A 27,452-nucleotide genomic window follows, 5' to 3' on the forward strand; every position below is an offset into this window, starting at 1 on the left:
CTGTTCTAATTTCCTTTCTCTTAATATTGACCGCATGGACAGCAAATACTTTGATCCTTTTCTTATTTTATGAACTTTGAGGTTTCTTTATTTGTGTGGGATTGCCACACAATTGTGATAACTTTTAAGAAAGTTGGTCCATTCATAGATTTTAACTTTGATGTTCTTTGATTTCCCTCTCACTTTGAAAGTTGGGAAAGAAACCAATTTACATTCATTTAGTTTTTCTTGCAATTCTGGACTTGGGTCAGATCCGAACCCAATCCAACTTTTTCCAATCCCAAATCCGAATCCGAACGAAATGTTTAATCTGACCAAATCGTAATCCAAAATTTCTTCCCAATCCGAATCCGAATCCAAATCCTAAAATTGTTAGTCAATCCGATTGGAATCGGAATCCGATCCAATAAGTTGGATCCAATGCCCAGCCCTACGTAGTCTAGATCACAACAACTACAGGGAGATCAAATGTGACTGTCAGCGCAGGACAACCCAAAATTTTAGGTCAAGTGGTCAGTATATACAAAAACCAGAATGGTTTTATTTTTCAGGATAGTAATTCTGGTTTAAGATGACAATTGATTGATTCCTAAAACACTCTGACAGACATTATTCTAAATGATGAAACTGCATCATCAAAATACCTTGGTCAATTTGTTCTCTACCGCTTATTTAGAGGTACATTTAGTGATTTTTTAACATCAATATGAGTAATCTACAACATTAGGTCTTAAAATACTAAGTCCTGGGTTTAGAATCTATTTTCTTGCAAACTACCTTACTAGCATCAAGATTGAATCCCCAGCATTTCAAAATTGACTTACTTCTTTTTTTCCAACAATTTCAGTATTAGATTGCCTCAAGTTGTATGAAGAAAAAGGCAATTCAAGCAATAAATGTCTCTTGATATCAAGTGATTGAGTTGTGTAGTAACCCTTAGGCCTGAACAGTTTGGGTATTCTGTTTAACTTTATCTAGAGATGGAAACTTGTGAATCTTTATTGAATTACATGTATTGGGTGCTCTGTCTCCTTTGACAGTCCAGCCTTCTTACCTATGTAATACTTAATCCACAAGCCATCTTAAGAAATTCAGAAAATTACATTTTTCAAGCTAATCAAACAAAACATCAACAAAAAACTAAACATTTCTTTATTATCAACAAAATACAACATGTTTGATGATCAGCATTGCTATGGCACTCAATAGAGCCATTGCTCATTACCATTGTATCACAATGCTCAAGAAAAGCAGACTTGTTAAAACAACAATCTGGATGTAAGAAAATGCATACCTCAGTTATAGGAACAATTCAGATTGAGGAACTTGAAGCAATGGGGAAACACAAATGTTCTGCTTATAGGTACAAAGCAGCAGTTAAAAATAAGCTTAGTATTTTCTGCTCAAAATAAAATCTAACTACTGATACCTTTAACAATGGAATCTTTTAATTATCAGGCTGAAGCTTTTTACATCAATGTGCCCTTCAAAACCCTGTGAAGGTTTTGCAGCTTCTCAGATTCTTTAAATGGCTTCATCAAAGTTTGGAAAAACATTCAAATCTCAGTAAAAGGTTAAGTAGTTTCTCAAATTTCTTAAACTAGCTTCATTTCCATAGGGAAAACATGTAGAAACTCAAGGACGCGTCTGGGCACTAATTGTCTAGCTCAATTGTTTGGCATATCTGGATCATATTTTGGCAATCCTGATTTAACTGCATGTTAACTTCGAACGACTGCTTTTATTGCAGCAACTGTTGAGTGGATTTTCATATTGGGTAACGTCCATAGTGTAATGGTCCAGTTACCCGACACTAGTGATGGGATCAAATCAAATTTCAAATTCAAGGTTGCCAGAAAACTGGGGAGGTTAAAGCACCAACCAGTTCTATTATAACGTAAAATGTTACGCATGGGCAAAAAGCAACCCTAGATTGACGGAAGAAAAATCAGGGTTACTTTTTGAGGCTAAATAACGGGTTTACGGCTTTCCACCACTAATGTCATATGCCATTAAAAATGTCCAATGGCAACCCTAGTTGCAATCTTCCGTGACAATTAATTTAGTCCCCATCAGCAAACGACACGGGTTTTCACACAATGTGTCCATAAAACTGCGACTCACAGCAAAGGTTGGGATGCACTTGGTTTGTGCAACATTCTTCTCCTTGGAAAGTCAGACACATCTTAAGATGTTTCCATGGGTTATCAATGTATGGTTAGGAGATGGATGATTAATGTGGAAAGAATTGACCTGCTATCATTTTCAAAAAACTTTAAAACAGTGCATCTTAGCTCTAACATGTAATTAAAAATAATCTTAATAACAAAATTGTTGTGGAAAAGTTTCACTGTAACATTATCAATATGCTGCTGCAGAACTGAAGTACATTTTTTTCATGCAATATTAAAGATAAATGTACAAGATGCTGGCAATAATTAGTCATTGGTGTCAGAGGCAGCTTGAACAATGCAAGATTTGTTTTCCCACAGGTTTGTTCGTTTGTTACAAAGTAAGATGGCAGCTCTCTCACTTGGCCTTCCATCTGATGAAAGGTGTCCAAATTGGGGGATATTCCTGCTTTGTAGTCACGAGAACATTGATTATTGCCTCACCCTCATGAGTGACAGCTTGTTTGCCCATTTAAGTTGTCGGAGCAGCAACTCATGCAGTAATTTAAATACCACAAAGAAGCTTGACTGGAATAGCCTGGGATCAAACCAGGATTCGAAACATGGAGCCGGAGAATAGATGCTCTACCAATACTGTACCACAACTAGCCTCTTCTACCCACATATAGTAGGGTCAAATTAGTGTGCTGAGAGTTACTGTAACAGATATTTACTTTTCATTGACTATTGCTTGAGTTGAAGTGTAAAAATAGCCTTTACAGGCAACCAGAAGAAGTTAGTGCTTATGTTTTGGCAAATTCATTTGCAAATATTTGGGCATATTCGGGTGATTTTTTAGTGCGAATTTCTTGTCAATAAAGACCATATTTATATGCAAATTTTGGCCGGTCCCAGTCATAAGTCACAACAAATGTTAAGGCGGCTTTATAATAATCTTTTATTGCGACTCTTGGTCATGTCATGGCGTAAAAATAACTATGAAATAAAATCTGATGTATATAAAGGTTTGTTGATAAAACAAGAAAAATGTCAAGAAGGTAAAGGTAATAAAATAGTTGACTAGAAAGTGATATCACAACGAGTATGACTAGAATTGGTTCAATGCACATGAAAAAAGGTAAGAGTTGAGTTACAGATAGTACAAAGACAGGTAGGTAGAGGTAAGTGATGAAAATCTTGGTTTTTGTAATAGAGTGGATGGGCCAAATTGAACAGATCCTTTGTCAACTCCCGTCGCTGATGGCATTTGGCTGGGAGCCGAACAAAGCTGCGTGACCGCCAATACTCCGAAGGGATGTCGGGCCAAGGACGATAAGGTGTCTCGTTTCACTGCCGATACGGTTACTTTTGTCCAAAATGTAATAGCGTTACTCGAGCCCTGTTGGTGCTTACTTTCTGTTTGAAGTAAGAGAAATAAATTACGAAATTACTTTTTAAGAACTAGTTCCTGGTATGCTAAAAAAAGTATGGCATTGTTAATATCGTTTTTTTTCCTTCTAAATCATTAATAGGTACCTTTATCAATGTAAATATCAATTCAAAAGTGTTTCGTTTATACGAGTAGTTTAATAGTTGTGAAGATTTGTATTTTGAGACACTTTTGGAAACGATGGGACAACCCAAAAGGTTGAACTGAAATCTGAAATAAATAATCATAGCGACTAAGGGCCAAGAGGAAGGCCAAGGTATCTGAACGGATCAATCAAGTTACTTACCTCTCGTCCTCTGCATCCTTGACCACATTCCAGTGATTCTCAGGATTGTTGTAACTAGAACCACTATAATAGATAGGGCAGCCTTACCCTGGATTGGCAAAAGTGATACGTACATGTACCCATCACTTTTGCCAATCCAGGGTAAGGTTGCATCAATTGTGAATCTGAACCTTCCGAATCATCTAAATTATTATATTTTACGGTCGTAGAGACTATAAAATTAAAAAAATCTTGCAACCGATTTATTTTCTTGCGAATAATGAAGTAAATACATAACACAGGAAAAGCCGCTTGGGGGTGAACTGAAGAACCACAGTACAAAGAAAACGACGTTTTGGGACCAAAAATCTCATGCGCGTACTCTTCTATTATAGTGGCTCTAGTTGTAACTAGTTGTAACTGACGCTGTCCTTTTTAACTTGAGATGAATGGGCACATTCACAGATCATACCGAAGTCGGCGACTGCGAAGCAATAGTTGGCATTAGTTGAGTTTTAAGCCTGACATTGGCCTCCTTTTAATGGCCAGGAACCTTATTATTTCATTTTGAAGTGTAAAGCATAAATTGAACCTGGGCTGTAAAATGATTTGTCGCCGGGATCGTCATCCTATTTGAATGTCACACAACCTCTCTCTCAGGTCTGAAGTCTCCAGCAAAACACTTCACAACATCAACAAACCACGTGGGATCCCCCACAAACTTGACCATCCAGGTCTGGGCTAACCATGGCCTCTCTCATCACGGGTAAAGGCCATCTGGTCCTGACTAGCGGCCTCAAATTCTGGCCGGCCCCTATAACCTCCTCATCCTCATCATCATCATCCCACAGGTAGATATAAGAGATATAAAGCCATGGAAAATCAACCAAATCGCGTCTTTCTGTCTTCCCTATTCATGTCTATTAATTCGTTTCGAACCCCTTGAGCGACCTTAGTTATTGAGCCTAAATAGGAGGCGACGCGTTCACTCTCTTCTGTGTCAGTCTCAATTTCAGCTTGATCATCGTCCGCCACCTCCGTCGACCCCGTCACGCCCCGAGCACCGCCTCGACAGCTTCGACCGCCCACTTGAAGGTGACCGACCCCGACCAGTTGCCCTGGCAAGTCAATGCTTGGGATATGAAGGCTCAGTTAGAAAAGGAAGCCCAGCAGCTCGAGACGGCTACGGCCCGTCCGTCGGCCCCGACTGCCCCTATTGCCCCCCTTAGCACGCCCCCGACACCTCCGGTCTATGTCAAATCAATGCGGATCGAGCCTTACATCCAGGTCCAACCCGGCCAAGGCCAGGCCATGAAAGCCGCCAAGGAGCAAGCGTGCCAAGAATTGTTAGTCCCTTTCTCTCAAAAGGCCCAAGTCCAGACTTACCGGAATGTCTGCCACGCCCTGCAGGCCCAAAATCGGGCTCAAACCACCGAATTGACCCTCGCTAATCAACGGGCCGTGCTCAAATCCAACTTAAGCCCCTTTCATGACTGGCCGTATGACGAGGAACTTCGACTCAAATCCCAATTCACGGCCGAAATGGTATTACGGTATCTGCGGGGTCTCGGACCCGCCTATTTAGACCGTCAGCAAACGCAACATATTTATGAGACCGTGCCTTCCCCCATTTTGACCGCTTATCGCAATCGTAACGAGTTCATGGTCCATGTGGGCGTGGACGGGGCCGAGAAAACCGTGGGATGCTTGCTCAAGTCTACCCAAGGGTTACGTTGTGTGCCACCGGATGGGGTGATAAGCCTGAAAGAGTCGCACCGACGAGTGGCTCATTTGTATCAGGCCTTCATTCGTCAAGCGCCTTTGAAGGCCTATGCGTTACCCAATGCCGACAATCCCAATCCAGCGGGTCATTGGCGAGAAATGATGGTCCGGTCCAATAGTGAGAATCAACTTGTCGTTGCCGTTGGATTTAACCCGCAAGATCTCTCCTCGGAGACAGTGCAAGAGCAAAAGCAACAGTTGATCGACTACTTTAGTGCTCGAGCGGGTGATTTCGAGCTGGATATCCAAGGGATCTATTTCCAGATTAAACGAACTGATTCGTCATTCGAAGTGATTTCTGAGTTGATTCACGGCGAACCTCATGTGGTAGAAGAACTGAATGGAGTCAAATTTTTGATCCGACCCACATCCAAGTTTCCCATTAACCTACCCGCATCGCTCAACCATTTACACTTGGTTCGTGATATGCTCGTGCCGTCTGCGGACATGACCGTGATCGAAGTTGGGTGTGGGAGCGGCTTTTGTAGTCTGAATTTGGCCAGTCAAGTGAAGTTTTGGTACGGAATAGATGCGAGCAGTGATTGCATTGAGGATGCTGAAGAGAGTGCGGACTTGAACGGGATCAAGAATTGTAGTTTCGAAAGTGGCAAAGCGCTGGGACTCTTGCGCGATATCTTGGAAGAAGCCCAATACCAAAGTGGTCCTTTGGCCGTCATCTTGGACGGTGAACGCAGAGGTGCCGATGGCAAAGTCATCGAGGTGTTGCGAAAATGTGAGAAAATCCGGAATATCATCTACCTTACTTCCAACGGCAGCGACCCGAACACGAGGATGAATTTTCATCATTTGAGTAAAAAAGCTCGTAAGAAATCAAAGAGCAAGTTGAAAACCAACCCTTGGGGTGGTCATTTTCATCTCAAAAACGCCATTGGTGTCGATACTTTACCACGCACGGTCTGTTGTGACCACATCTTGAAGTTTCTGCGTTAAGCCAATAAATGAGTCATAATCGAGTACCTTCCCTGGATTTTAGTCATCATACCATTGATGGATCATTATTAGCTGAACGAACCTCTTGATTAACTCTGGTCCCATTCTTTAGCCTTCAGGATGTGCCATTCCGAGCCATTACCATTCCCGACCCTCTTCCCCCGACGGACGGGAAATCAATCCAACCCCAACCAGAATCCAGTGATCCACTCACCATTTTGTGTGGACGATTTTCACCTGATGGATCCGTTTTGGCCCTATGTGACGATCACAAGCAAATGACTATTTGGAATACCCAAGATTGGACCTTGAAGCGACAGTTAAGCTTAGCACGGAGAGCCAACCAAGTTGTGTTTCACACGAACGACATTGTCTTTATCGCAGGTACTTTTTGGATTGGAACTTTGCCACCCTTTAGTAGGTCTTCGCGGTTGTTAACCTATTATTTTGTTCTCTAATTCAAGACAAATCTGGAGATATATATGAGTTGGATCTGACCTCGACCACCTTGGGCGACGAGAAAAATCCATTTGGTAAAGTGATTTTGGGTCATTTGTCCATGGTGTTGGATGTTAAGATGTCTGAATGCGGCCATTTCATCCTTACAAGCGATCGAGATGAAAAGATCCGCATCACCCACTACCCGAATTCCTACAATATCCATGGATTCTGTTTGGGTCACGAAGAGTTTGTTTCCTCTATGTCTTTGATGCCGGATAAGCGATTGCTTTCGGCCTCTGGTGATGGAACCATCAAGATTTGGAAATACCTCCAAGGTGAGGAGATCTGTTCCAAGTTGTGCCATCCAGATGCGGGGATGGATCTAGTGGAAGTAACTGAAATGAATGGAGACAAAAAGAAGATTCCACCCGCAGTGCGGCAAGCCCTTTTTCATCAATTTGAAGGCCATGCCATAATCACTGTGGCTCTAAATCAGTAAGAAAATTTATATCGCCGCTCTAAAATGCACATGCTCAAACTGATTGCTTTGCTCTTGTATTTTAGGTATAAAGGCATCCTGGTGTATAGATTTGATGCTGAGCGTGAAACCTTCGACTTTGTACAGGCAGTCAAAACTGCCGAAGAAATTTGGAACCACGCTCACTTGGAAAATGGAACTCTATGCATTTTACAAAGGGGACAAGAAGAGCCTTTATTAGGGTTTCAGTTCCAAGAGGGCAAGTTCGTTCCCGACCCTGCCTTTACCCTCACCCCGAATCCCGAAAGAGATCAATTCATTCAAGGTCAGTGGAATATATAAACACTTTTATTAAATATTTAAGCTCGTTAATTAAACAAGAACGGAATTTGAGGCGAGGCCTTCATACCAGGTGTCGAACTTGACCACAACTGTGGCCACGAAGATAATATCATGCCCTGACATTTGAGTTGGCGGGGTCCAAACGGCTGTCACGCTCTTTTTGAATTCGTTACTCGAATGAGTGAGAGCATTAGCCGTGCCTTGACACGCTGCCGGATCGTTGCAGCTCTTTGGGAAGCCCTCACAATTCATGTGACGAGCGATCTTTTTCGAATCTGGCGTAGCAATGAAGTAGCCATGACCGCGCTCTTGGCTTGACTCGTCCTTGGCCATAATCATAAAACCCTTGAAATCCACGTCAGAGGTGGCATTCACATGAACTGAAATGAATATTGCATGAGTACAGTTCTAAAAGATACTCTTACATCTCACAAAATAGTTTTTTGGTTGTCAAAGTGCAATCACTTAGTTATTCTTTCAGTACACTCCCCCAGTACGTCACTCTAACAGGTTTGAACCTCTTTTCTTTATGAAGTTGGGTTGCCACTGATGTAAATTTCTTGCTGTTGGTGTTGACTGGTCCGTCTTAAGTTTTTAGCCATTGAATCTGAAAATTGTTGGTGCCAAAATATGTGCTTGATTTTGATTTATTTACGAGAGTATTTCTCATGGGACATGTGTCTTTATCATGCTGCACTGTATGTTTTCGTTCATTCATGCTAAGTACATATTTTTATGGAATGGTTGTTTCCTCGAACCACTATACCACTTCGAGAGCATCATGTCGAATCTAACACAGGTCGATGGAATCTCTATTCAAGCAAAAAAATTACCCCCCAAGAACAAATTAAACCGCACGTTTAACGATTGCCCCTATCAAGCCTACTTTTGCAAGAGGCTAGTAGGTACCTCACAAATCCTCCATGGGACAAATTGGGTCAAATTAAATGTTGCTACACTTATGAGTACTTTTTGAAAATTAGGATGCCATTAGGATTAAGTCTAGAGATGTGGACTGAAACGGAAGGGAAAGTTTTTGTATTTCCTGAATCAGTCATTTCATTCAAAATTAGCACTTCATAGGACCACAAGATTTTGTCGAATGTGTGATCGTGGCCAAATTAGGCCCAAAATTATGCTTAGGGTACTCGAGAGATGTAGTACTTATTTAGCAATCACTGATACATGAGCTTTTGATAACATAGCTTTGAAGCGAGTCACTTTACAAGAAAATGATATAAGAATGGCTTGCCTTCGAAGCAATCTAAATATCTTATTTTATTACTATATTTTAAAAAAAATGGCTGAGAGTTGCTTTGACCAAGAATGGTCGATATGGCGGAAAGCCCCGAACACAGTCCATGTTTCTAGGAGTTCGCGATTTGAACAATGAGTTTGTAAAGCTCTTCGATTGCACCCTGATTCGCTTGTGTGTTGGGGTTTTTTTCCGGGCCATTTGTCAGTAAGTTGTCAGTAAGTTCATACCATTCTGTACACTATTTGATATGTTTCATTCCGATTATTTATTTTATTCTGCAACTTTAATGTTATGTATTTATTTTCTCTGAAATAGAAATCGTTTAAACATAAACAAAACGAGTCTGAACACGTCACGAAATCGACCAGGGGAAAGGTATCTTACAGACTGATCATAAAGGTTTATGATAAGCTTCAAATCACACTTAAAAAATATTTTGAGTACATTTTATTCTGCTGATTTATAATTTTGCTGCTTAGGTATCTTGAATATGCAAGCGGTGAAAATGTGCATGATATTATTCAAATGTATTATCTACCTTTTTTATGAGCATACTAATTCACTCTTCATATGTACTCTCTTTGTATCCTATGTACTCTCGCAAAGCATCCATAAGTGTGCCAACATTTCTTTTCATCCCCGTAATCACTTGAAGAATACGTGACCTCACAAGAACCAAGAAAGCGGACTCCGGTGTTCGTATAGCGTAAGGCACGTATTCATATAAAATAGTATAATATCTTTAGTTACCCATAACTTGGCCATTATTCATGGGCATGGCTCGAATTTGGAACGGAGCAGGTCCAGTAGCCTGATTGGGGATATGACCGGGTACCATATCCACACAAGCATTGGGATGGGCCCCATTGGGTAGACAAGATACATCAAAGACCAGAATGGTGGATATGCACACAACAATTGTAAGAACCATATTGTTCGAGTGCCAATTCAAAACTGGCCAACATTGACATTTGAGTACCAAGAAGATGTAACGGGACAAAGGATTTATGTCCTTGTGTCGTTCTTTGTCAACGATATCCCTCGACTGTTGGTGGGCCTAGTCTCTTACCATGATACACAACGTCATGGTAATTGTTGATAGCTCAAAAATTGATTGCATAGAACAGAACAAAATGGTAAGTGGAGCTGATGAACGTCCGTGACAATGGGATCCACCATACTTATTATACAAGATCTCGAGGAGTCAATTCGAAACCCGTGCCTTTTCGGGAATGAAAAAAAGTTTCTTGTCTCCTGTTTCAGCCTCCTCGAGTTGTTCTAACGGTTTGGATGAGCTGTACAAGCGATGGTTCGACAATGTGAAAGATTATCTCCAAAGGAAAGAGCAGAGAATCATCAGCAAGAAGCAGTCCAACAAGAAGCCAAAACTTCAAAGCTAACGTACATGCATGCTGTGCACACCACACAGTACACACACAAGCGCGTGTGCTTGGACATCACCAGATCTCTAACGCCTTAAATACCGAGAGATAACGATACCAATGGATGGGATGGAACCTGAAATCACCAACCACCACCCTCTGTACCCCCATTATAGGACAATAAACACATATCTATCGGCAAGATGTATGATTTTCATGATCCAATAGAGCACAACTGCCGTGGTAGAAAGAAACGATTCAACCATCTCGACCACAAACAATGGTGGCTTCGGCCAAAACAGTGACGGCCAGCGTCCATTGAAACTCTACACCTACCATGTAGAGGATTGATGAATCAGATTAGGTCGGCAGGTCTAGGTTGTACCTTGGACTGAAGTCAATGTTAATGATGGGATGCTTCAAAGAGCTAAAGATCATGTATTGGAGATTAAGCAGACGTTTCAACTTGAAGTTTCCCATGAATTGTGATTTTTGCCGAATGTTGGTCCATGTACTTTGTACTGAAGTTCGTGACGATCACAAAAGTACTACATCTCCCACCAACGTCTGTCAACACTAAGGCGGAATCGTGCTGATCTTTAGAGATTTGTAATGGTCTCATCATTTTTTAGGGAGAGTATGGGAGTGCATCATGTCGAATCTGGCAATATTGGAATTGCTATCCAAGCTTAAATGATGGAAAGTTAGCTAAAACTAGACCCCAATTTCCGGGAACGTGTTGGAAGAAATGTTGAAAGTTAGGAAATTTTTGCCATGGGATTCTCGGAGATGGTCCGGCAGAAGATGTTGGTCATGGATGTGTACTCTCGTTGAGAAAATGTGAAGTTGGATGGTGATTTTTGTTCTCATCCCTGCCTGGGTCAAGGATGTTGAAGTGGTTTGTAAACTGAAATCCAATTTGAAATGACGGACATTTTCAAGTAATTGAAGGTGACCTCGATATTACTCGCACATTCTTCTCAAACTCGTCCCCTTCAATTGACCGAATGATTAGTCCATTGGAAGACCTCTGGAATTGCCAACCATAGCACGTTTTTGAAAGACCACATCTTTCAACATGTTACAGTCAATATCCAAAGCCTTCAGTCATAGGACAAGGGATTCGAAGATCCCAATTAGTTACTAAATATATATTTCCTTCTTCATAATGTCAAGGCCAAAAGAGGCGATCTTTTCCCATCGAGTAATCTTTGGTTGCTCAGAGTATGTGCTTTGGTTTGTTTTTTCACGGGCTTTTCTAACAGCTATTTGGAATGTAAATCCCAGTACTATTAAAATGAAAGGTTATAAATTCGTCTATTTTGTACCTTTTAATCTTTATATGATATTTGGTCTACCAACGAATTTGAGATTGGCAGACAGAGCTAGTCCTTAAATGTAGGGTTGATCTAAAATGCTATTTAAAAATTTGTCAAAGTCTGACTTGAAAGATGCTACCGGATCAATAACCCCTACTTACGTATTCCCTACAAATATCAAAGCTTTAAAGGGAAACAAATTGAAGCAATGAGAGGATCTAAGAAAGAAGAGAGTTGGACTTCATTGTTCTAACTAGCCTGGATAATCGAGGGCTCGGAGGTGCTCTCAAAACATTAAGCCTCTACGGTCACTAAAATTGACCCCAAACCAAACCCTAAAAATTTCCATTGAATGGAATTGATTCTGCTAAATGGCCTATGGGTCGACACAATATTATGGACTCCACTTGTCGAAAATAAAGGTAAATATATTGTGCAGGTTTCGTCCATTAAGAATTTATCCTCCAAGATGATGGAAAGTTTGATGTGCGTATCCAATTAAAGGCGTATTTGATTGGATTTTTCGAACGTTTTTAAGTCAGACAATCAAAAGATGTTTCACGCGGAACAACATACGAATGCGAGAGCTCTCGTACTAAGAAAGGCTAAAAAAAGTGGAGACTACCAGCTGACAGGGACCGGGTGTGTCATAATATGTGCAACAATCAACCGACACATACAAGATTGCAACAAATGAAATCTTTAGTTCGCAAAAGATACATTTCTAGTTTGTTATCTTCTTTGATTTATTTTTGTCAAAGACGCTGCCATCTACGGCCACACAGGATTCCATTTTGGACCGACAAGCAACCTGGGCCTCATCTCCGTTAAACAAATTACAGGCGGGCTTAACAGAGGCAATATTTGGACGCAAAGTGGCACTTGCCCTCGCCTCTGCTTGTGTTCATCCAAATGATTCCATTCCTTGGAACAAAATTTCTTGGAGTTTAGGAGCTGGGCTATCTGCTCCAAGACAGGGTGCAAAATGTGGCTGGGTCCAACTCATCTTTACAACTTCATACGTTCTGTTGAGCTTTAGGAATGTTATGTTCAAGACCTTCCAGTACTAAGAATCGTCCAATGTACCATCAATTCAAATAGATTTCAGAGTGCACCTATCAGATCTTTTAATCATGGATGTTTTGATCTCGGAACAAATCGGATAGGCTTGTCCACAACGTTGGGGTCAGTGACAATGTACGAGCACCTCTAATTCTTTCTGTACATATGAATGTCACCTCTGTAGTTTTTATCATCCCTAAAGATTGCCACCATGTCACTGCCATGGTCTTTGAGTCAATTAAGTCCCCTCTGTCATTGTTCAAGCCTCTTCTTTGTTGCTTTTCGGACAGGTTTTGCACTTTGAGAATGGCCCTGGACTTCATGGGCATGCTCTCCTTCAGCAAATTACCCATCATTAGTTCAGACACATGGTTTTCCCTGGCAAGCTTCTGCACTAAGATCTGTGGGTTGCTCTCTGCTAGACTTTAAATTTTTTTGAAAAATACAAAATCGAAAAACCGAAACGAACATGGGCCCGATTCGATTTTTCGAAAGTTACCGAAAAATTCATGGAACTAGAAGGAAGTGTGTCGGGTACTACACTGCGACCGTAAAGTCCTTGCCGCTTGAAAGAGTACGTCATTTTAAAGGCGATTTGAGGAAATGAAAATCATTGCAATCGACTAGGCCATCTCTTTCAATCACCGAAATAAAATCATAGAGAAATCAGGATTCTTAGCAAGCACCACAACTTCCAATTGTCAAAGGCTTCGATTTTTCTCTTACTTTTAGCTAAATTGCGGAACACGAGCCACCATGAGAAAGGTCAGGAAGGAGAATCAAACCAGCAACCTCTCACATGAAAGAAAACTGCTCTAATCATTGTACCAAATCTTCTCCCTTATAATGATCTTTCTCGGGCTTTTTGATGGTTTCATCTGCTTCCCCCTGACATTCGGAAGCTTTGTCAAACAAGTAAAATTCAAATCGGATCCGGATTTATCTTTGATTAGCATACTTGAACAACCCTATAAACATGAGTTAGAGCCCAATCGGCTAATTCAAAAGTTGAGAAAGACAGGAATTATTGTCTTTCATTTTAAAAGCATTAGGGATTAAATTCACTGTAACGTTTTAATAGAGCCCGGAAAGAGATCATATTTTTCTCTCAAAGGCTGTTCGTAATAATTGTAGATCTCTTGCTGTGTATGAGATCATGACGTCAAAAACATCTATCATTCGTTGGGATGAGGCGGGGAAGTCCAAAGAAAGGATATGCTCAGTAGTTAAATTGTACAATGTCATCTGGACCATATTTCTTACAGAAGATGAGAGTGATGATAGAGAAGAAACTTACATGTAGCTCTCAATCAAAAATGCCTGAGAAAATGCTACTACATGAACGTGCTTCGTTTTCTCTCGAGTTCACTCACCAAGATTTCCTTTGATAAATTGGGAATACTAGAATGATGAAGTCGATTCTGACTCTTCAAGCGGATCAAGAAACAAGAGGCTTAGTTACTCAACTTCAATACTGTTGGGAGGCTGCTTATTCAAAAAGAAATCCTTGTCTCTTGCCAACTGCAGTTCAAATATAATTATTACTATCCAGGAACAACTTGAAAGATGTTATAGTTTCCCTATTATTATTTTTATTGACTTCTTCTAATAGTTTATTTAATCATTTGCATACTATTGTTATTTCAAAGAAAAGACATGGCTGGCTCTTCAACCAAAATTTGATTTAGTAGTTATTTGTTGGGCTGATTTAGAAACAAAATATCAAACTATCAAAATAAGGTTTACAGGGCAAAGAGAAGCCAATACAACAAATGCAATTCATCAAGGCCAGCCAATTAGTGAGGGAAAATGGAAACAAATTCGATGAAATTTGGCCCAACTCTCATGCACAAGGTAAACAGAAGCAGGAAAAAAAATGCAAAATCACGTCAATTGTAGAGCTTCGCTCTAATGTTTGTAGGGAATACGTAGGCATTGTTGATCCGGTAGCATCTTTCTAGTCAGACTTGGGCTATTTTTAAATAGCATTCAAGATCAACCCTACAATTAAGGACTAGCTTGGTCTTCCCACTGAAATTTGTTGATAGACCAAATATCACATTAAGATTAAAAGGTACAAAATAGACGAATTGTAACCTTTCATTTTAATAGTACTGGGGATTACATTCCCTATAACAGTTAGAAAAGCCAGTGAAAAAGAAACGAAAAAATTAAATCACATGGGAGCAAGAGCAAGCTTGCAACAAAACGGACAGAGTAAATAATGAAGTGTTGAGAGTCGAAATAAAAATGTAGTAAAAAATGTAACTAAACCAATGCTTTTTTATAGCCTTGTCTTAAAAAATATTTTTTTTTGTGTTGCTTTGACACTGCAATGATAAATTGGCTCAATATCAAAAACCTTCTGTTCAAAAAAGATAGTAAATTGATTTAAATAAAATTTCAATCACTGCATGATGCTGGCTATTTTGGCAGCTTGTTTCCACTTTTGCTCCATTGACCCATGTCAATTTGTCTTCACTTCATTGGGAGAATATTGGTGTGGAATAAAAAGTAACAATGCTTAGATGAGAATTCAGAACAATTTTAAGTGACCTGGCACACTTGGAGTTATGCTTCCCACTGATGCAGATACAAATGTTCATATTGGAAATTTGATAATTTTATGTGTCATGTCTTATGCTGGTGATTCAATAGACTGATTCTCTAGGCTTTTGCATTTGACATTTTTCCATTCATACCTATATTTCTATTCTCCATGCCCTTTGAAAAGTATGCAGAAATCCTGCAAGGTTGGATTTTAGCTCGCTCCAGTTGTTATGTACTGCGTCTCCTTTAATAATATGTTTGCTCATTGAAACATGAAAAAAGTGAGAGATGGAAAAGATTAGCACTTTCATGCTTTAAATGATTTGCCCTTATGTAAGCCAAATAGTTTTTCTGGCCCATGCCTTTGGTTGATAACAATAAACAAAAGGATTTGCAAGTTTTAATTTTGTCTTTTGGATTGTAAACCATTTGAGCACTAGCCCCTTTTATTTATCTTTTATTTATTATGAAAACTACAAAGAAGCTGAACTACTTGCGATTCCGCGAGCATGAGTTTTCCCCTTGTAATCGCTCAAATTTTGCACCTGGCCTTTGAGGAGAGCAAATTGGCGCCATTCTTTGTTAGAAAACCAACTTTTTGGGACACTTTTACTTTTGCTCCGCTGATTAACGGTGTGTTGGTTCTAAGTTGGCATTAAGATGAGTAGAGGGCTAATGGACGATTTAATGTGGTTGCTGAAAATATCAATGAGCGATGATAATGGACTCCACCACAAGATGATGCGTTAAGATGCCAAACCTGGACACGAACGAATCAATTACCAAGAAAATGTTTACTCATTTACTCTACAAAACAAGAGTATAGATAAAAATAGTTTGAATTACCTTTTCCGAACTTCAGACGATAACCTCGTCCCAGTGATTTCTTAGCCATCTACCTTTGGCGATACACTCGCTCAATCACAATTGTATAGTGTATTAGAGCTGAAAGGCATTGAGAGTCTACGCTTTCGAAAGTGAAGCCAGAAATATCTCGCATACTTGATCGATGGTAAATGCACCCGATAAGTCCGTCCTGGTGAGGAATAATAAATTGTTCAAAGCTGGACTTCAGATATATCCTCGGGATTATATCTTCGAAATTCAGCAACGCCCAGCTTTGGCTGAATGATAACTATTTTACACGTCTTGCAAGTAGTACAGTACGTTCAAATACGAGCTGAACAGGCTCAATTTGAAATATACAGATATGCTAATCCTAGACACTCCAGAGGATGATCCAATGAAGTTGTAGTCTGACATCTTGAGTGACATACCGTATGATATATTCATAGTACTGCGAATGGTATTAGTGAAACCAATGTGAAATGGCAAGGTTCGAGAGGAAGCAAAGAGTTACAGCTAATGGGATAGCCATTTGTACAGTTGGGGGGCTCTTGTTCAGCCATTTCGGTTTACTTCGCATGGTCGTTGTTTCAGAAGATGATCAACGCTCAACGAGAGAGCGAAGAAGAGTATGAGAACGATAACAAGTGTAGTATAATACTGCACCACTTCCAACATCAGCACCTCTGTAGCCCACGAAACCGTAAAAAGTGGACGAGAAACCTAGAGATCGTCTTGGCATCAACCACTGACAAAATTTAACCCAGAGCATCTTAGTAGATGATTAACCAGGCCAGCTTGATATCACCATCAACCAGATCGAAAATATAATGATACATTTATTCAAGTTTGTATCTATTTGATCTGATCAAAATCAAAGAGGAACAGGAAATGGGTTTCCATTTCAAACAGTGGATGGTGCTGAATCGGCGTGTGTGCCTGTGGAAGCTCTCCTGTGAAAAAGTCAGTGTGTCAGTTTCGTCTCGGGAGTCCATGTGAAAAAACCAACTGTACCTAGTCGTTTCCCCGAGAAAATCTAGAAATCAGTCTTCACGGCTTCTTCGAAATTCGCCTTTGAAAACGATGAGAAGTTTAATTGTGGTGGAAAAATAAGCGATCCTCTAATTCATCATCACTCCCCAGAATCGCCCCGCGACCGGCGTTGACCTTCTTGGATTCAAACGTGATCACGGCGATCACTCTCACATTGTCTATTACTTGACCTATACACCTCTGGCTTTATCCTGTTTTCCATTGTCACGCGCCCACCCTCGATCGCTTCGTTTTCAACAGGGATTTCCTCTTGTGAAACGGAATCATCCGTCGACGTACTCGAGGGAAGAGTGATTTCAACGCTCATCCAGATCTTACTCAATAAGCTCGATAGGGCCCCTGTGGAATGTTTAGTTGATCTCAAACCTTACCAACATGAAGAAGAAATCACAATTTCGTGTCTATTCTCAAATCCTAGTTTTTGTTTGGCTAAACGTGGGCCATGGTAGTGCAATTGAAGTGCCTCAGACCCTGGAGAGTTTAGGCGATCTAGAACATCTAGATCTGGTGCAATACAGGACAAGTCGGCAGTTCAAACAAGCAGCCAGTAGCAATCAGGATGGTGTGGCAGTCGGGTTGATAGACGCCCTCCAGAGGTGGGCCGATGCCTTGGAGGCTCAAATCTCCCTGATGAGAAAGGAGGTGATCTCTATCAAGGCCTCCAACAAGAGGCTAAAGACCGAGGTGGATGACACCCTGGATGAAAACAAGGCGTTGAAGAACCAGGTATCGGCTTTGGCCAAAGACTTGGCCGACACCAGGGAAGCTCTCAACAAGAGTGAAGGTAATATGGCCAAGGAATCAAGCACAGTAAATACAAAGGTGGAGGTCATGCGCACAGACCTACAGGTGTTTTCAAAATCCTTTTCCGACTTCTTGCAACATTACCAAGATCACGCAGACCAGACCAAGGCCAACGTGACGAGTCTTTCCAAACGAATGAACGCCCTCAAGGGATCGGTGCAGGAGTTGTCCAGTAGTTCAGGTGACATTTCAGGCGAGGTAAAGGCCTCTTTGGAGACAATGACCAACTCGATTGCTGTCCTGACTCAGACCGACTACATCCTTCAAGACCGACTCAAACAAACCGAAAATATGACACAAGCTTTTGCTTCCGAAATTGGCACAGAAATTATGAAATTGCGCACAACGATCATCAGCCCCACGTTTTTCAATGACGCTATTGGTAATCTGTCACGAGAGATTAACAATGCAAAAGTGGAAAACGAAATGAATATTACCACGCTTTCTTTTTCGGTCAAAGCTTTAGAACAGAATATAAAGCTTTTGCTCTTGAACACCACTGAGGAGACGGAAGAGAACATCATGACAATTAAGGACGCCATTAAACAAATACGGCAGGAGATCAAGTTGCAATCCGATGCCTTTGCCACGGATTTCGTGTCGGTTCGAAAGAGTGTTGACTTCGCTAAGGGCAAGTACGATGAGCTGTCCATCTTCGCTGACACCATCAATTTGAAATTAAGGCATAACATTGAGGTGAGGAACAATTTTACGACTGTGGTGCTCCTCGCCATGAATGATCTGGGCTCCAGGATTGAGGTCTCGGAGGAGGCACTCGCTGAGCTTCAGCCTCAATTAGTAGCCTTCAACAAATCTTTGTCAAACTTAATGGGCCAAGTGGGCACTGAGATACTCCGACTGCAAGACACGAACTCTGTTCTTCAAACCAGATTGGGTTTGTTAAATGACACGATGACTGAGCACCAAGACGCGACTGTTGTGAACTCTAATGTGACAATTGGCCTGAGTGAGAAGATCTCGGGGCTTGAGACCAAATTGCATATGGTGGAAGGTAACGCCACTTTGTTAAGTATCAAGACTCAACAGTCTGAGCGCAATTACACCATCATTGTCAGGGGGATCACCAGCTTGGAAAAGCACTTCATTGACATGAAACAAGACATGTTCTCGACCAAATTGAATGTGGGCGTGATCAATAATACTGTCAGTAATCTAGGTCTCGTCACGGAGAGTCTTGGCGCCATGCAAGATGATATGGACAATGTCACACAAACCATCAAAACAAAACTCGTGGAAATGGCGGATCACTCCAATGAGGTAAAGGGCGAGATGACGATCTTGTGGAACACCACGGCCGTTATCAGTACAAAACTACAAGAGATGGTCCAGAATGTGACCCACCTTCAAGGTAGAGTTACCCAAGAAACGGATAAAAACGCCCTGACCAATTCCCGACAGAACAAACGAATGGACAAGTTTGGAAACACGACCTCGGCTCTGGAAATCGGACTGACCGGACTTATGAACTATAGTGTCGAAGTACAAGCTAATATCTCCAGGTTACTAGTATTTGCAGCGGAGAATAAGGCCGAGATCCTCGAGCTCAAGGTAGCAAACAGTGGGTTGGAGGCTCAGATGGGAACGCTCAATGACTTGCATGACATCCATAACGACAAAGTGACGGAGCATGCAGGACTGACTGAGGCCAACATCACGCGTTTGAACGGCTTGGCCGGCGCACTGGAGACCGAATTGGACGTCATGACTCAAAGATATCAGACTCTTGAAAGCCTTTTCGCTAATTATGCTCAAACTGCAGGTGATCTCGGCGAAGATGTTCAGAAGATCCAAGATGAACAAATGGAGACCAGGAACTCCATCGAAACCATGAAGTTTGACCTTTCCAAGGTTGAGGCTGGCACCGCCGGAGTGGATGTTTTCATTTCGTCCATTCAAGGCCACATATCGATGCTGACTTCAAATGTGACGTCGCTGAATGGAAATTTCACTGCCACTAAAGAAGAACTCAGGATTGCCCAAACCAGGATGGGAGCCATGGGCAGTATGTTGGACGATATTAGTGAGAATGTGACCGATAATAGAAACGCCATCGTGTTGGCTGGGGACGAGATTGATACCCTCAAGTTAAATAGCAGCACGCTGAAGGCCAACATTATTGGTCTGGGCAATTACATCAACAACGTCAATGGGGATGTTAATAAACTGGCCAACTCCTTTGAGCGTTACATCTCCGAATTGAAGACAGAGGTAGTAAATATGACGACAAACCTGACCAATCTGGAAGAGACCGTGACGACCGAAAATGCGGCGTTCAGAAACTCACTTCAAAATATCGAAAATATCAACGCCAATCTCAAGGGTGAAATTGCTACTCTAACCACGAAAACTTATACCATGAAGACAACTCTGTTTGAGCACCAAAACGACATCTCTGCCCTCAAAGCCGACCAGGAAAACATCGGCACCGACATGGCCAATTTAGAGCTGAAGATGGAGGAGGTTCGAAAAGGTGAAAGTAGTCAGGAAAAAGAGGTCAATGCTATCACAACCGACATGTCTGCTATTCGCACTGGCTTAACAAGTCTCACCAATTCTTTGTTCAACCTCAAAGCACAAATTGTGGATCAGGATTCACTTGACACCCGTCTAGGATCTCTAAGCACTAACATAACCGACATGTCCCGCGACATACAAAAATGCAAATCCGAAATTGGCGAAGTTCGACCAGACGTGGAAAGCCTCGCCTCAGATTTGGTCACTTTCCGCTCGACAGTAACGCTTTTGGCCTCCGATGTCGGTGGTCAACGGGACCCACCCAGGTTCTCGTGCTCAGTCACTTCCGATGAGATCCGCGTTTCTGGCGTGATCCTATACAATATTTGCAACGTCAACACAAATGATTTCATGAACCGTGAGACGGGTCATGCTACAATCAAAGACTCGGGAGACTACTTCCTTTCGTTTACCGCCAATATGGTGTCGGTGAACAGTCAGGCGGTATGGTGCGCCCTCTACAAACAATCATCGGGCAACGAAGGGTGGCAAGTTTTGGGCATGATCAACAACTACCAAAAGAACGGCGAAAACATGGCTGATCGGGACACCGGCTCCATGACACTTATTACTTCGCTCAAAGCTGGTGATCAAGTCTGGGTGGAATGGCGGGGCTATGGAGAGTCATTTCTATATAGTAATCCTTATCGTTTGATAAGTTTCACAGGTTTCATGCTTAAAAAGAATTAAAATTGCAGGGAGGGTTTGGCGTTTATCATTATTGGTCCTCCCATAAGCAAGGATCTTAAAAAAGGCTCAAAAGCATGAGTGTTCATGCACCTTTCCATTTTTGCTGGAAGACTTGCAGAATGGGAAGCATGTTAGGTTGTTATTATTAACGTTTTCCAATGCCATGCCATATGTAGAATCCATAATGTGTGTAGTATTTGCGAATAAATTCTCATGTACCGTTTGCTTCACGTTCATTGCTCGTAGCATTCTACGTACCCTCGTAACTCGCTCCAATTATCTTCAATTGAAATCAAGGTTCATGGGGGACATTGAGATCATGATCAATTGCTAAAAGGACCTTCATTCTGAAGTTTACATAAACAGAGGTTTTTTTTACCAAACCTTTGTTCCTAGACTCTAAGGCTGCTGAGATAGTCGCATGATTTAAGTTTTCTTTGGGACCATGAAATACCAGGGTATATATCTATATTCTAGAACTAATAGTCCCCAAGAAAACCGATAGGCACTATGTTTCATAGGATGTAACCGGACGAAACCAAATTAGGCAACAAATTGGAGAATTGGAGAGTTAGTGACTACGCACATGATCCTCCTCAATTGACACAGTTTTGGAGTTGCATTTGTGAAGTCATCATGACGGTTTTGAGTGTTCCTCGTCGGATCAACCAAACTTGGCATTTGTGCAACAAGGTGTTTCTTCAGCCTTATCTGAGAATATTTTGCACGTCTGTCCTCTCTAATAACCCAACGGTAAATGGTCACTGACTCACAAAACAAATGTTAAGGAGCACTTGCAGAGCAGTTTTCTCTCAAAATTACGGTAAATATCCATTTTTGTGTAGAGCTTACAAAATGTGTCCTTCATATAGCTGAATTTTGAGAACCATCGGGATGTGTTCAAATTCAAGTCGAGCTGGGAAATCTTCCGTGCCTTGATGGTCCTTCGGATTTGCTCTGTGAACGTGTTCGTGGACAACAGCTTGAGGGTAAGTTATAGATTTGATAATGGCATAAAAATCTTCTACCCCTCAGAGGCTTGAAAAAAAAAGACAATTTAATTCTCCACTTTAGTTCTTCTGTTCTACACATTACTCAAGGCATCGAAGACAAGACAAGTGAAATTGCAAGAATTCTTACCAATTAAGACCATTAGTCCCTTGGATGTACTTCACGTTTGATTTCACCAGAACTACTACTCTAATCGTTGTTGTCACTTTCATTATTTTCTAAGTGCATCGTTAGAATTTTCATTAAACCATCTTTGAGGGAAGCTATTGAGTGTGCCTTGCGTGAGTAATATAAGCTGTCTGAGAACTTGGTCGACAATTGACAAATCTTGCCAGGATCAATAAGGAAGCGCGTGGTCGGCTAAGGCACAAAACAAACGGCTTCTTAGTTAGCTAAAAGCTCTGTGAAGTTTTACTTTTCAAACCATGAAAGAGCGAAGTGAATGGGGGGAAATCGAGATTTGAGACAATGGAGGCTAGCCGACAATCGTAAAAGATCAATCAATCGGGTTCAAGAAAAGGAGTCGGGTGCTCATCTAACAGAAAGTCACCTACAATCCATTGGTCTTGGTGACTTTCAAATCCAAACCAAACAACAAAAAAAACCGAAAAGACTGACATGCGTAGGAGTTTAGATTTGATACAGCAAAATAGCAAACTCTTAAAGTTCTAGCATTACAGAGGGGCGATCAAAAACGTGCTAAAGTCCCACAAATATGACATGCCGTGCTTATATACTACAAATATTACCAATTTGAATGACGAAGGAGCCTAAGAAAATAGAGGGGAAGATTATTAAATCCCAACCTTTCGAGTATCTATCTCCTAATGCTAGAGCACTCTCATTCTTTTCATGTTCCTTGTATTACATCTTTGGAGCAGTTCGACCTTTTGCAACCCTATTGAACTAAGGACACTATCTGTGGACCAAAACGTCTAGCACCTTTTTGAAAAAAAACACGTTTGAAAAACTTGACCTACCCTGAACTATATAATCTCAAAGAACTTTCATTATCTTTGAATGCTACCCCCAAATCCTTCATGGACGAAAGTTACCAATTATCTTTACCTCAAGGGGTTTTCAAGGTTGAAAAAAAAAAAGAATTTTCAGTGTTCAACCCCGCGGAATTTGAAAAAATGGTACCTGTTTCAAACTCTTTTGCAAAAACCTGTGTTGGTCTATCAAACATCATTCTTTTTTGAAAATGATTACCAATAAATGCAAAATTGACCACTAGACAGCTTTAAATGGATCATTATATTTTAATAGGATGAATTATTGATCGATTATTTGGGGTTGCCCGTAGTAAATAGTGAAGATGCATTATTCTTCACAAAATAGAGCACCCATGACAAAACATTCAAATGCGCAGATTTTCAGGGTGTATGTTCAACTGGGTGCCTGTGGTCTAATTTTCAGAAAAAAACCTGTTATTGTTATATACCCAAGGCACAAATTTTGAGTTTCTGACAAAAAACTATCATCCCGCAACCCACTCGCAGAAAAAGTTTGGATGTCTTAAATCCTCCAATTTCTCTCCCGAAATAATCGTAAAGCAAACCTGGCATTTGTTCTGTATGTCAAGCAATGTCTTCAGCTACAACCTGATAAATGTCCTGGTAAAAGAGTGGTTGATTGTATTTGTTTTCATCTTTTTTCCGATGCATATAACAATTAGTGATGTGATAAATGAACGTTGGTCTTTAACTATGATAATTCAAGGGATACTTCATCGTTGACAACTACGTTTCATTGGTCGCGACTGATTGAGGACCTGTCCGAATAGCTCGATTATCTTCGTTTCGCAAGGCCTTTGCCACAAAGCTAGAAACAGCGCTCACATATGATTCTCGATAGGTCCTGAAGTGCTGGACATGGGCCGAGTCATCATAGCAAATTTTGGTCACATCACACCCGACTTTCTCCCTCGCCGCAGCAATCTCCTCCACGTCGTGGTCCAGTATCACATCATCCGTCTTTGAATATAGAAACAGTTGGGGTTGACCGAATCCGTTGTCCTTTTTCAGAATGTAATCGTAGACAAAGAGCTCAGCCTCGGCGGCTTCTCCCGATCCATTCACCATCAGACCTACAACACGGCGGGTTAGGGCTTTGGCCAATACAAAGATTAAGAGTAAATACGGGCCCAGGAGCCTGACTAGCCAATGAGACGCACCCAGAACGGCTGACGTGGCCTTGACAAATGAGGAGCAAGTGCGACGACCCGGCGATGAATCGAAGATGTGTCCTCGGATATTGGCTTGAATGGCTTGATAGTTCGGATTGGTGCGGATGTTCTCGGCCATATATTGGTACACAGTCGCTCCGTTATTGCTGAAGATATGAAAAAAGACAGGGTTGGCCTCGAGAGACATCTCTTCGATGAGATCCAGCAGCTTCTTGGCTAAAGGGTTGATTTTTTCCGGACTGAAGAAGATGTATTCGGCCGGTGCTGTGTAGCGAATAGTGATGCAACCCGTGCTCTCGTAGATCTTGCTGTACTTGGACAGATGTTTGTCGAGAGCTCCAGCCCAACCCAGTAAGTAGACGACCGGTTCCGGATCTTCTTTGGGCACAAATATCATGTCTGAATGAATGATCTCTTCGTCATCCTTGGCCATGGGAGAAGGAAAGGTGATGTGGAACTCCATGTCGTCTTCGCCATCGTCTAAGAGGGCATCCCGAGCCTCTTCTTGCTCGTCTCGGTCCATGATAAAATGACTCTTTGGCGATTGCAACTATATCTGCTTTGACTTGCGCTCACGCCCTGAAATGGTGATTCGACGAAATATTTACGATCTTAAGCTCCAGCCACAGCGGGAATCAACCAAAGGCTTTTATTGAATAATTTAGTATGAATCACTTTCAAGGTCGTTTTCACATTCCTCAAACTTCATCGATCTGCCTTACCTATTTTTCTGGTCAAGGAATTTAGCTACTTTCGATCAGAGGGTCACTTTAAGGCTTGTACAATAGGTACGAGTGTGTCCCGAATCCGTGGAAAGCCTCCCCCTTCATAAAGATCACTTTGGACCAAAAGAAAGTTTTCACAGGTATAATGGCAAATCTTGGAGAGAGGCTCTGGCCAAATCAGTCCTAGAAGTAAGCTTGCTTTCTACTCCTTCATGTCATGCACGTCTATCTGGTTGATAATGCAATTAAACGTTCTATGTGATATGGATTTCAAGTCGTTGAATGCTGGCTTAAAGATCATAGTCACTGAAATCACATTCACCAAATGTTTCGGGCCCTCTTTGATCCAGGTCCAGGACTGGGGTTATCCAAAATTTTAACCCCTTAATAGTCCTGAAATTGATCTGATCTTGGATCGAGATCCTATTTTCTCGTGTCGAGAAATCGCGTGATGACACAATTCCCTGTGATGGATCCATGCTCTGGTTCTCCAACAAGACCTCATAAATAAGATCCTTGAATGGGATAAAAGCCAGATTCAAGGGGGTTTCCCATGAAACTTCCACCACTTTATCGACAACCTGGCATTTGATATCAAACACCTTGGAGGGGAACATCCATAATAAAGGTGGGTCCTGGAATGCATTCAATTTTGATCCGGCGTTAAGATCTTCAACAAGGTTGTTAAGCACTTCTCTTAGTTCATGGGGGTCGATGGTAGATTTTTGGTGAAGTCGATACAAGTATGCGGGATCTTCGTGTCCTACATTGTCCACGTAATCCAAGTCGTCGATAGAATGCTGTAGCTCATGGGCTAAATGAGCAATCCCGCCAAATTTGGGAGCACGGTTTGGAAATGTCTGGGACAAGGATCTTTGATGAATTACTAGAGCCTCATAAGGGTTACCTTGAAGTTTGGCTAACGTCTTTGCAAAGGAGAACGTGTCCGGATGGAGACCGAATGGAAAAACTTCCAAGATGATGGCCGATTTGGGAGCAAAAAGCGCCAAACTTGGAGCAGATCCGTGAAACGCGACAAATACCTTGCAATTGGACACCGCCTCAATTATTGCTCTGATTTGGTCACTTTCAAGGTCAAACGTGTCGCAGTTCCCCGGAAAGATATCTATCAGCTCCTTTTCTAGTTCGAGAGAATTCGAAATCTGGTTCGTTTGATCGGAATAAACCACAACTATATTCCTCGATTTGAGTGGAAGACTTCCGTGAAGACTTTCTTCATAAAGTTGACGAAATTCTCCGAAGAACCCAGGCTTTAATTGGAAGTTATCGATCGACGTTTGGTGACCTTGAAGGCCATGATCATACCACAAAGTCTCTGTGTCCAATCCAATCACTGATTCTTCGAAACACAGAAGGGAACTTTTTCTTTCCGAGGATTGGAGCGGTTTATGAAGCGACAGAATTGGATGGTTTGACAGAATCTGATACAATTGGTCATATCTGGAATGAGCGCCAATTATGGCCAACTGATATCGTTTCATGCATTTATGGATGTCCCCCAGGCAAAGGTGTCTCAGAGTGGCATAGATCGGTAAAATATCGTCGTGAAGAGCGTGGAGCAAATGATTCGGTTTCCATCGAGCCAAAATGAGTGTGGGTCTCTCAATTCGTGCGACACTAAAATTGGACCGAGCCTCCTGTGGCATCATGACATAATCGAAATAGAACTGATTCCCGCCAATCAGCGGCGACAATTTGGCCATGTTTCTCTGTTCATTGGGATCGTCGATCCCGGAGAAAACGGACGATAGTGGGGAATGGAAGAAAATGAACTGTTGATAGAAGGGGGAGAAACACAAATTACGGAAAGCACAATGTCTATGATCTTGGTGTGATCCTTGGCACCAGACAGACGTGAAAAATCGCTCTTCACTACAGATTATTGGAATGAAGAGAGACAACGAGAGCACAGCAATTTTGACCATGGCCATGATGGCTTAACGATTGATTGGGTGGTGGGTTCGCTTATTGACGTTCGTTGGATGTAGACTCTGACAACTGATTCAGGGAGAGATCAGTCCACTTATTCTCTTGCTCTTTCATACTTTCGCCATTGGCCCCGTTATCGGCCTCCGGATCGGGCAGTTCATTCAAAGGTACGGCAATGTCCTCTTCGGGCAATTTCTCCTACTCAAAAAAAAAAAAACCATTGCCCAATTCAGTTTCGTCTTGAATTCCAGTTATGAGC

At 41.5% G+C, this 27,452-nt stretch overlaps 6 protein-coding genes across 9 annotated transcripts in view; 3 read left to right on the forward strand and 3 right to left on the reverse strand.

Moving 5' to 3' along the window:
- The first annotated feature begins 4,471 nt into the window (after positions 1-4,471).
- Positions 4,472-10,662, forward strand: LOC131886967 (tRNA (guanine-N(7)-)-methyltransferase non-catalytic subunit WDR4-like). 3 transcript variants are annotated; one of them, XM_059235450.1, is made up of 5 exons: positions 4,482-4,677; positions 6,672-6,943; positions 7,024-7,495; positions 7,565-7,803; positions 10,342-10,662. In XM_059235450.1, exons 1-5 carry the CDS (start codon positions 4,574-4,576, stop codon positions 10,476-10,478), a joined length of 1,224 nt encoding a protein of 407 aa, XP_059091433.1. In that variant the 5' UTR covers positions 4,482-4,573; the 3' UTR covers positions 10,479-10,662. The 3 variants fall into 3 exon arrangements, with proteins under 3 accessions (XP_059091432.1, XP_059091431.1, XP_059091433.1); XM_059235449.1 differs by lacking the exons at positions 6,672-6,943; positions 7,024-7,495; positions 7,565-7,803; positions 10,342-10,662 and adding an exon at positions 4,843-6,671 and having other exon boundaries at positions 4,472-4,677; XM_059235448.1 differs by lacking the exons at positions 6,672-6,943; positions 7,024-7,495; positions 7,565-7,803; positions 10,342-10,662 and adding an exon at positions 4,831-6,671 and having other exon boundaries at positions 4,473-4,677.
- On the reverse strand, positions 7,805-10,106 carry LOC131886983 (putative defense protein Hdd11-like). Its single transcript, XM_059235467.1, has 2 exons — positions 9,829-10,106; positions 7,805-8,200 (listed from the first exon to the last, which is right to left on the reverse strand). Exons 1-2 carry the CDS (start codon positions 10,007-10,009, stop codon positions 7,851-7,853), a joined length of 531 nt encoding a protein of 176 aa, XP_059091450.1. The 5' UTR covers positions 10,010-10,106; the 3' UTR covers positions 7,805-7,850.
- Positions 10,663-17,511: 6,849 nt separating the features above from the next.
- LOC131886657 (centrosomal protein of 290 kDa-like) lies at positions 17,512-21,534 on the forward strand. The gene has a single exon (XM_059235055.1). It carries the CDS (start codon positions 17,666-17,668, stop codon positions 21,317-21,319), a length of 3,654 nt encoding a protein of 1,217 aa, XP_059091038.1. The 5' UTR covers positions 17,512-17,665; the 3' UTR covers positions 21,320-21,534.
- Positions 21,535-21,912: 378 nt separating this feature from the next.
- LOC131886973 (hydroxyproline dehydrogenase-like) overlaps positions 21,913-27,452 on the forward strand; it is an 11,090-nt gene continuing 5,550 nt past the window's right edge. Inside the window, exons 1-2 of the mRNA XM_059235457.1 lie at positions 21,913-22,072; positions 22,192-22,308. Of these exons, the coding sequence (XP_059091440.1) occupies positions 21,956-22,072; positions 22,192-22,308 (234 nt within the window). The 5' untranslated portion in view covers positions 21,913-21,955. The remainder of the gene's footprint in view (positions 22,073-22,191; positions 22,309-27,452) is intronic.
- Positions 23,951-25,382, reverse strand: LOC131886979 (transmembrane protein 53-like). 2 transcript variants are annotated; one of them, XM_059235462.1, is made up of 2 exons: positions 25,241-25,382; positions 23,951-25,097 (listed from the first exon to the last, which is right to left on the reverse strand). In XM_059235462.1, exon 2 carries the CDS (start codon positions 25,039-25,041, stop codon positions 24,073-24,075), a length of 969 nt encoding a protein of 322 aa, XP_059091445.1. In that variant the 5' UTR covers positions 25,042-25,097; positions 25,241-25,382; the 3' UTR covers positions 23,951-24,072. The 2 variants fall into 2 exon arrangements, with proteins under 2 accessions (XP_059091445.1, XP_059091447.1); XM_059235464.1 differs by lacking the exon at positions 25,241-25,382 and having other exon boundaries at positions 23,951-24,419; positions 24,507-25,047.
- The window catches only part of LOC131886984 (anaphase-promoting complex subunit 13-like), a 3,552-nt gene continuing 1,197 nt past the window's right edge, over positions 25,098-27,452 (reverse strand). Inside the window, exon 3 of the mRNA XM_059235468.1 lies at positions 25,098-27,391. Coding sequence (XP_059091451.1) covers positions 27,230-27,391 — 162 coding nt within the window. The 3' untranslated portion in view covers positions 25,098-27,229. The remainder of the gene's footprint in view (positions 27,392-27,452) is intronic.

This window comes from Tigriopus californicus, chromosome 9 (genome assembly GCF_007210705.1).
Source record: "Tigriopus californicus strain San Diego chromosome 9, Tcal_SD_v2.1, whole genome shotgun sequence".
NCBI lineage: Eukaryota > Metazoa > Arthropoda > Copepoda > Harpacticoida > Harpacticidae > Tigriopus > Tigriopus californicus.

Excerpts from the sequence above, each read along its gene's own strand:
- LOC131886983 (XM_059235467.1), bottom strand. The coding sequence starts at position 10,009 with ATGGTTCTTACAATTGTTGTGTGCATATCCACCATTCTGGTCTTTGAT. Across the intron at positions 8,201-9,828 it reads GAATAATGGCCAAGTTATGG|TTCATGTGAATGCCACCTCT; the intron begins GTAACTAAAGAT and ends TATTCATTTCAG.
- LOC131886657 (XM_059235055.1), top strand. The coding sequence starts at position 17,666 with ATGAAGAAGAAATCACAATTTCGTGTCTATTCTCAAATCCTAGTTTTT.
- LOC131886979 (XM_059235462.1), bottom strand. The coding sequence starts at position 25,041 with ATGGACCGAGACGAGCAAGAAGAGGCTCGGGATGCCCTCTTAGACGAT.
- LOC131886967 (XM_059235448.1), top strand. The coding sequence starts at position 4,574 with ATGGCCTCTCTCATCACGGGTAAAGGCCATCTGGTCCTGACTAGCGGC. Across the intron at positions 4,678-4,830 it reads TCATCATCATCATCCCACAG|TCTCAATTTCAGCTTGATCA; the intron begins GTAGATATAAGA and ends CTTCTGTGTCAG.